Source organism: Lathyrus oleraceus, chromosome 7, assembly GCF_024323335.1.
Source record: "Lathyrus oleraceus cultivar Zhongwan6 chromosome 7, CAAS_Psat_ZW6_1.0, whole genome shotgun sequence".
NCBI classification, from domain to species: Eukaryota; Viridiplantae; Streptophyta; class Magnoliopsida; order Fabales; family Fabaceae; genus Lathyrus; species Lathyrus oleraceus.
In genome coordinates this window covers 512,748,181-512,758,186 of record NC_066585.1, presented here as the reverse complement: position 1 = coordinate 512,758,186, position 10,006 = coordinate 512,748,181, and the positions used below count along the sequence as shown (strand labels likewise).

At 32.6% G+C, this 10,006-nt stretch overlaps 1 protein-coding gene across 1 annotated transcript; it reads left to right on the top strand.

Annotated features, from left to right (window-relative positions):
• The first annotated feature begins 355 nt into the window (after positions 1–355).
• LOC127101078 (non-specific lipid-transfer protein 5) lies at positions 356–2,372 on the top strand. Its single transcript, XM_051038405.1, has 3 exons — positions 356–765; positions 947–1,003; positions 1,949–2,372. The coding sequence occupies exons 1-3, from the start codon at positions 422–424 to the stop codon at positions 1,962–1,964; spliced, it is 417 nt and encodes a 138-aa protein (XP_050894362.1). The 5' UTR covers positions 356–421; the 3' UTR covers positions 1,965–2,372.
• The last annotated feature ends 7,634 nt before the right edge of the window (positions 2,373–10,006 follow it).

Genomic DNA, 10,006 nt, shown 5'->3' with positions numbered 1-10,006 from the left:
TAATAAACTATTCCTATAACAATACACAAATTTATAATGAAATATCAAGAAAACTTATATTTGAGAGTGCGAGTCATTCATATAAAGAATATTTAAATAATAATAATAATAATAATAATAATAATAATAATAATAATAATAATAATGAAGCGGAGAAATGGATATTTGAACGTACGATAAAGTTAGATAAGATTTTTGGTAGATAAGAATATACCCTTATCTTATCTTGATGTTCTATTTTTTTCTTCAAAAATGATTTATATATATATATATATATATATATATATATATATAATATATATATATATATATTATATATATATATATAATTTTATCTTCCATTATATAAACCGACACCTCTACCACTTTAACCTCAAGAAATATTTATCACTTTGTGTTGTGAATTTTACTCTAGAAAACAATGGCAAGCATGAAGATTGCATGTGCGGTTTTTGTAATTTTCATGGTTGTTGCACCTATTGCAAAAGCTAGAATCTCATGTGATTCTATATATTATCCTCTTACTGATTGCATTGGTTATCTTTTTGGTGATACTGATATTTCCACACGATGCTGTGACGTAGTGAAAGCTATTGCTGCTGCCGCCACCACAACCGGCGATCGTCAGGCTACTTGTAGATGTTTGGAAATTTTTGCTGATCAATTTCAATATTCCATAAATAAGAGGAATGGTGCTAATATCTTTAACGTATGTGGTGTTGTTAACAGTCCGTACAAGATTAGTATCAATTCCGAATGTTATAAGTAAGTTTAACTTTCACTTTTTCATACTTTTCTTAACTTTTTTAGATTAAGTTACTGCTAATTAGTCTACTACTTCTTTATGTGATTCTTTTAAAAATAGGAGACTAATGTTTGTGTCTTGCAAAGGAAAGTAGGAAAACAATTACTAAATATTTGTTTGTTTATTGGTTATATTTAACAGGATCCATGCGAAGGAAGTTGTGGCGGATGCAAGAATAGCGAATATTCTCACTACAATGTGAGACTTCTATAATGCTATAAAGAAAAAGAATGAGAGTAATGAAGATTCATCTTATATATGACCATTATTTTCATTTAAGTTTCTGAACATTCATTATTTTTTCTACAAAAAATAATGAACATGTTTTATTTTCTACTATAATTGAAGAAAAGGGTAAGTTTGTACCTCCTATGTCTATCTATATGAAGAAAAAAAAAGTTACTATAGCATACTCTCTTATTTAGGACTGTCCCATATATATATATATATATATATATATATATATATTATATATATATAATATATTATATATATATATATATATATATATATATATATATATATAATATATATATATATTATATATTATATATATATATATATTTTAATACTCATTATATTGTTTACACAGAATATTAATAAATTAATTTGTTTACAAACTACATTGTTTACACAGAATATTAATAAATTAGTTTCTTTACAAACTACATTATTAATATAGAATATTAATAAATTATTTTACTTACAAACTACATTGTTGACATAGAATATTACATTGTTTACACAAAATATTAAAGTAAAAATATTGTTCTTCACCGTCATCGCTGTCGGTGAAGAACAAATATTAAATATCTTGGAGAAGGACAAATGTTAGACATCCTCGTTTCATTGATCTTGAGGAAAATCAAATGTTGAATGCAATATATTCTCTATGCTTTTGCATTAATTTGTTTATGATATAAAACTAAAAAAAATGTTAGATAAATAAAATAAATATTCAGTTAAGAGATTATTTTAGAACACAAACCTTGAATAATTTTTTTTTGTACTTGCAATTCATCACATAAATCTTTGGCAAAGTTAATACACTCTCACCAATCACATATTAAATAAACCTAAAATTTTTTCTGCTCTTCCAATTGATTACATTATCCTCTTGTGGCCTTTCATTTGTCTTGGCAGATTGTTGTATCCCTAGTAAAGCCCCACAGAGATGTTTATGAACGAAATTCTCAGTAGATCGTCTGGTTCTCCCAACTCAAAGTTTTACCTCTTGTTGTGACTTGATACCTCAACAAAATTCCATCTTCTGATAGAAGATTTCTTCCTTCAGAAAGTATTTGGTTCTGAGCAGTATTGATGATGTCCCCTGCAAGGTTGTCTCCCATGTGATATGGTGTCGACTTAAAATTTCCTGCAAGGTTTTACCACTCCCCTTGAGCTACATCCTCATTGGGTTGAGTCTTGTTTGTCCGTTTCTTTCTAGTTCTTGCCTAGATAGATCTTTTGGTCCTTAAGAGTTTAATACCCGGTAACCGGTAATATCCTTCTTGATGATTGAGTACTTTACCAATGTTAATTTACCCAGTAACTGGTAAAAGGTAATTTACTTCTTTGTTTTTCTCCAGTGGATTTGTTTTTTTTTCGTTTCCCCAGCAAGTCTATCCTTGATATGTTCATCTTAATCGATGACGAATATTCTTCCTGTTTGGTATTCTACCTAGTAAAAAGATAGTTGTAATTCCTTCTTTCCCCATAGAGTTTATCCTTGATATCTTCACTTTAACCAGTGACGGGTTTTCTCTTTTTTGTGGTATTTCACCCAGTAACAGGTAGTTGTAATTCCTATTTGCCGTATTCTGCCCAGTAAATGGTAGATATAAATCATATTCTCCCATTTGAGTTTATCCTTGATATGTTCATCTTAATTGGTGACAGATACTCTCTCTTTGAGTTTATCATTTGAGTTTACCCAGTAACAGGTAGTTGTAATTCCTATTTTTTTCGGCAGTCTATCCTTGATATGCTCATCTTAACCGATGATGGATACTCTCTCTTTGGTCTTCTGCCCAGTAACCAGTAGTTGTAATTCCTATTTTTTCAACAGTTTATCCTTGATATGTTCATCTGAACCGGTGATAAATATTCTTCCTTTGAGTTTATCCTTGATATGTTCATCTGAACCGGTGCTAAATATTCTTCCTTTGAGTTTATCCTTGATATGTTCATCTTAATCGGTGACGGATACTCTCTCTTTGGTCTTCTACCCAGTAACAAGGTCGTTGTAAATCCTATTTGGTTTCTTTTTCTCCGATAGGTTATTCTTACCGAGTAATCGGTAATGATTATTCCTCATTTTCCTCAACGAGTCATCCTTGATATGTTTATCCTAACCGGTAACGGATGTCCCTCTGTCCGAGTATATTATCTTCTTACCCAGTAATCGGTGGTAGATATTATATCTCTTTTACTCTTGTGTTGAATATTTTCTTCCCTAGTTGAGTTTGGGTTTGTATTTCTTTGTGAAATCGAATTTCCTTTTGGCTTGAGTATTTTGGTTTTATTCTGATCTACTCTCGTCCCCTGCAGATTCCTTTCTCCCTAGTCTAAGTCTTTCCATTGATTTATTTTCATGGAAAATCCCCTCGTGTCTCCAGCAGTTTTCAAAGTCGTAGCCTGGCCTATGCATAACCTTTTATCCCCAGAGTCTTTGTCTCCTCAATGAGTTTTTCTTATGGAATTCATTGTGCTCATATGGACCTTCAGTCTCTCCGTATTCTTTTCCTTTGTGGAAATATATCCCCCACAAATATTATTTTTACATTCATATCATATGCATCATGAGGTCTCTTAGGGACCAAAAATTTGTTTCTTGATGTTGTTATTTAAGTCTATTCTACTGAGTTGATACAGAGATTTTAACCTTCACATCCTCAGCTAGAATATCCTTAAATAGGGGCAGCTATAAGATCCCAATTTTGACCCTAAGATCCCTCATGATATCCCATCATTTACATTGGCTTTGGGATCACACCTTGGCATCCTCCTCACCCCTCATTCATTGCGTTTGCATTGGGAGAGATCACCAAGCATTTTTTATTGTATCATATTTTATTTTTTCTTTTATTTACTAACCAAAATACCAAAAATATGTCTATGTATATCTTTGTTTCTTTTGTAGCTGTGTGTATGTCCATCTATGCCCTACCAAGTCCATAGCTAGGATTTGAGACCTTCAATGCAAGAGATCAATCAAGAAAAGGTTCACAATGGTTCTAAGCATCATATATGGATCCCCATGTTCTTTAATTGTCATTTTGATCAAGAATTCATCAAGAGTTTGAAGCTTGTTTGCCTTGGAAGCCCTAATTCATCTAGGTATCTTGTGTGACTTCCTCAACAATTTTCTTCATCAATTGGTCAAAGATATCAAGGGATACTCCATTATACATCATCTAAAGCATATATAATTTTCCATGAGCCCCAAAGATCAAAAGAACTTCAAGTTTGGAAGTTTGTTCAAGGAAGTTGACCAGAGAAAGTCAACTGGTCAAATTTAGGGTTCCCTAGACCCTATCTCCTACAATTTTGTTTATATGAAAATTATTCCAAGATAAACGTTACTCTTTATGCAATTCCAAATAACTTTCGTGTTGGAATCAAGAACTAATTTTTCTTGAAAAGTCATTTTTTATGGTGAAAGATTATAGGTCATTTTGCCTGTGCCCTAGATGGAAGGCCAACTTCCAAGAACCATAACTTGCTCAATTTTTATGATAAGAAGACCATCCAAGTTTCATGATCAAGTTCCATATGTCTTATCTAACTTTGCACCTTTGAGAAATGTCAAATTCTATTTGCAAGGGCATGTTCCAAGAGGAAACATTATAGGTCATTTTGGGCCATTACCATTGAACAAGCATTTTTCCTCAACTTCTAAAATCCATAACTCCCTCATGCCATATTCAAATGGTGTCAAATTTGTGACCAAATTTAATAGGAATGAAAGAGCTACAACTTTTAAGCAGTAACCATTTTCATTTGAAGATCATAGCAAAAGTTATTCAAGGTGGAAAAAGTGATCATTTCACTCTACTTAGAAAATTTTCAACTATGTTTAATTTCTCCAACTTCCACCTCAAAATTCATCATGATCCAAGCTCCAAATGTAAAATGTTTCAACAAAAAAGTTTCTCCCCTTCATGTTACCTTTCCAAAGAGTCCAAGGTCATGACATTTGGATCATTTTTGAGTGACTTGCGCATGGGTGCAATGCATGGCTCCATTTGGTAAGTTCCATGATCAATTTCCATTTCGCTAATGCATGACTTCATGCTATTGTTTCAGGTTGGTTTGTGCATAAATTTGGACCAATTCCAATCATTTGATCGAACTATCACACGCCCACACAACCATGCACACTAGAATTGCTATTTTTGGCATTTGAATGGAAGTGTGGGAAAATCAATTGGGAAGTCTATAAATTCAACTCATTCTGCTCAGAATCAAAGACCCTCTTGCCCCATCTTTGATCCTGCAACTCCTTACCCTCCATTGATAGGATAAACTTGAAGATTTCATTTGAAATCGAGTTTCAATTTCACTTCTGTTTTGAGATTGAAACTCCAAGGGTCCAAACCATTTGATCATCCATTTCACTTCCTGCAAGTTGGAAGAAGTAAGACAAGCCAAATTGGAAGCAAGATCAAACTCAATTGAAGCAAACCGAAGGTGATTTTTCAGAATGTTCTCTCCTTCGATTCTCCCTCAATTCTCCAATATTTTGCTTGTTCTTTGGTTGTCTGAAGACCTACCAATGTAGGCAACAAGATTGAGTTGCTTTGAGGTCAAATCGAAGCAACTCAGTTCATATTCCTCAATTTTCAATTCCATGTATCTTTCAATATACTTGGAATTGAAGAATTTTGAGGTCAGATTTGGATTCATGGTAATTTTCTCTTTAAAATAGTGTACTCACTTTTTATTTTGCTGCAAGTTTGTGGTGGAACAGTCCGGTGAGATCCACCGGAGAAGATGATTGGAGCCCTAGCTCCGATGGTGTGCTAACATCAGTCTCATCCATCTGATCCTTGCCCTATGTTTTAATCATGAGCATCCACTCTGATTACCACGTTTGCAGCGCTTTGACTTTGGTCCATGGTGGACTGCGCGCGCGTGGCCATCAGATCTGCCACCTTAATTAATGAGGGAAATCTGATGGCCCATGTTTTTTCCCATTTTATTTTAATTTCTGATTTTCTGTTTAATCCATTTATTTTATTTAATTCATAGAAATTTTATTTTTAATCCAAAAAATATGGGACTTTCACCAAAAATGTTTAAATAATTTCCTCTTCCATATTTTGAATTAAAATCATTTTCTGGATTAATTTTGATATTTTTTGTGAATTAATTTATTTTGGACTTATTTTTAAATATTTTAAAATACTTATGACTTTCCAAAAATTATGAATTTTTTTGTCTAAGGTCCTTTGACCTTGTTTGACCTAGGATAAATCCATTGACCATTTATTTGGTAATTTGAAGGGGTTTGAGGTTTTGTCCATTTAAAAATGAATTTTAATTCATTTTAATTTTATTTTTTTATTGCTTAATTATTTAAAAATACTATTGAGCCATTTGATTGACTTTGTGATGTTTGACTTTCTGATCAATACTATTGGATTTAGGGGGTTGATGAAATACTATTGAGCCACTTGATCATGATTTATTTGAACTTCCCTTTGATCAATACTATTGGATTTAGGGGGTTGATGAAATGTATATTTCATCCCCCAAAATGAATGGATAGTATTGATCAGGTGAATTTCCTCCTATGATCAATTTTCGTTTCTCATGTCCCATTCTCTCTTCATCTTCATCCCTATTCTTCCTCAATTCCTCAATGACCAATGAATTCTCTTCAAGTCAAAAGCTAGTTGATTCATCAATGACCTTGTGTTAGATGAATCAACATAAGCCTGACTGAGATAGGTCCTTCCCACTTTATTTTGGTGTGTGGTATGTTTTAGGAGTTTGGTTATTTGTACCAAGTCTCTAACATGCATTAACACCAATATCTTTATTGCCCGGCCTCAGAGAGTTGTGACTTCTACATAAGTCCAATTACGATTGCTTAACATAGAGCTAAATATGTCCCATAAGGCATAACATTCTTGTAAGTGAGATTGTAAGTCTCTCATTCTTCATGGCATTGTGTGAAAACTTGACCTTTTTTCCATTCATGAGAGCTAGTGGCATACTTGTTGATTTATCCAACTTGGAGCCCTTCTCATGGATGATGTCTAGGTTCATGTATTCATACTTGTGAATGAATGGTTGAATGTTCTCCAAAGAATGACTTAAAAAATTAAAACTCTTCACTAACATTTGATTAACTTCTTATTAATTTTGCTTTACTTTCAAGTTATTTACTTAATGAAATTTAAATTTTAGTACCATTATCATTCATTGGCATTTACATTTCATGCAACTTGTTTATGTTTTAGTCCTTTTCACCCTGCTCACTTGAGCCATATCTTGTGATTGTATATATTGTGTGCTTGTGATTTTGTTCGGTTTGTGGTCTTAGGACCTTAAAATATCTAATAACAACAAAAAACCCTAAAAAATATCTTGGTGGACTGTTGGACTTGATCTGAACTTTTGGACTTAGGATAGGCAACTTCCATATGCTTTGAGGACTAAGCCAATGCCACTATCTGAGACTGGGCCATCCTTGACTGTGCCTTTCATCTGGTGCAAACCTTGAGTGCCCCTGGTTCATCTGTTATGTTGCCTTTTTGCTTAAGCTGTTATTTTGACTTTATGATTGATGTCTGATGATTGTTTCTGAGATTTTGCAAAGGAATATTTTCATCTGATGCATTGGAAGATATTGAAGATTGCTAGCTATTGGAGTGCTTGCTTGGATATTATGGCTATCTTTATTTGATGTCTTGATCTTCGTATTGATTTCTTGGATATTGCTTATGCTTGTTGCTTGCTCAAAATCCAAAGGAAATGAGTTTCTATCTGACACTCTTATCTTGTGGATTGCATCCCATTGGTAAGATCTTTTCAACCCTTAACTTTTAATTTTTGTCTAGGGTAGTCTCTTCATCTCCTTCCACTTCTTTAATTTCACAATCTCTCTCTCTTTTCAAAACCTTCTTTGTTTGTGTTTTCAAACTTAGACATGTTTTAATTATTATAAACTTTGGCCTTATGCCAATGAATTTTCAAACATTTTCTTAAATCAAACCTGTAAATAAACTTAACCATATTGACTTTGATTTCAAAAGACAAAAAGAACTAACAACCCCATTCAAGTCTTTGGCCTTTTTGTGCATTTTTCTATTAAAGTTTTGTTAAAACCAATCCACCAACTTTCTTTGAAATTTTTACCACGAACTACGGGGTTTTGATCCCTCATTTTTATGTTAGTATGTAGGCATAAGACCGAAGGTCTTGTCAAACACAAAAATATAATTAATGAATTCTTTTCTCATCCCCTCATTCTTTTTTTATCAAACATCATTTTGACCAAAACACTTGCACACAAAAAAGGCTCCCTAGGAGTACCTGGGATATTTTGGGTGCTAATACCTTCCCTCTGTGTAATCAACCCCCTTACATGTAATCTCTGACATTTTATTAGTTTTGATTTGAAAACTTCTAATCTTTGGGTTTTGCTCGTACTTTTTCCTTTTACTTTGGAAACAATAAAAGCGCGTTGGCGACTCTGGTTTTATTGACGTCAAGTTTATCCATAGTTTGATGGTTATGAATTTACCGCTACAATGTGGTGTGTGTCTCATAAAGATGTTGCTCTAAAAGAAGTCTTGTGATGTTCTAATAAAGCTTATCTACTACACCTTTGAAACTTTTCTCAAATCCTAAAAATTAAGATGCATTTATGTTAATCTACAAAAGTAGAATATTAGAATCAAAGAGCTAAATGAATGTTCAAACTAAACTCACAAATATATTGACTGTGATTTTGTTGAAAGCTGGACTTTGTTGCGAATATGATTTTGTCAAACTTACATCTTTCCTGTAATGAAAATGAGATGATAAATGATATTATTCATATCAAATCTATGTTAGTTTGAATTGATAATAGTGTTTTGTTTGAAAAAGATTTGAGAAACTAATTTGATAGTGAATAATTGGATGATTGCTTGAATTTTGTTAATTAGTTGTTACTTTATTCATGTATTAGACAACATTAATTAGTTTTAGTTACATTAGATTTATTTTTTATTTTTTAAAAAAGTCATTAATTTATCGTTGGTATTAAAATTGTCTCAATCAATGTTGAAAACAAAACATCAAATAAAATTCACAACAGTTTGAAACCGTCGCAAATAACTATCTAAGTCAGTTCACTAACCGTTGTAAATAGTAACGATGGTTGGAATGACGATTTTCCAAACCGTTGTAAATCATGCTGAGATAAATTATTTTATGAAAGAAAAAAACTGTCGCAACCTAGAAAACTTGGGGTTCAAACCGCCATAATGGTGAGAAAACAGTTGGACCATCTTCTTTTTTTTGTAGTGATTTATCTGGACAAACAATGGGTTCTTTATCCTGCCTTCCTCGAACATTGTATATGCGCATTCTTTCAAACTAATTGAATCATATGATTCCTTAAAATCCACCCTAAGAATGATGCAAACTCTTTTAGATTTCTTTGCAAAATCGACCACCTCACTAATAACCACCGGTCTATCAACTAATATTCTTTCCTTGAGAAAAACTTTTGGATTAGAGAAAATGAATTTATCCATCCCTAACCTATGTTTAATGACCAACACTTTAGCCACCAACATGTACAAGGATCCTACCAAAAAGATGAGCCTAATCTCTCCCAGGTGAGAACGAGATTTTACCTTGAGAATTATAATCACAATGTAAGATACAATTAACTTGTAGAGATGCAAACCTTTGAAGTTGATCGAACATAATCTCCAAATCAAATCTAAATGAAAAACTAAAACCATCCGGAGAGACACTGCTAAATCTAGCTTCTCGAAACTAAAAGAAGCCATGCATTAGTCATGACAATTGTTTTAAAAATGGAGTATGAGGAGTTTTTTTTATTGATCCAATTTCATGAACAATAACTTCTACATTTTATAAATCCATTTTCATTACAGCGAAGACACTTTTCAATTTTGCTTCTTCATCCTCACAACCACTTGCATCCCCACGTTTGTCATAAACAAACCAATG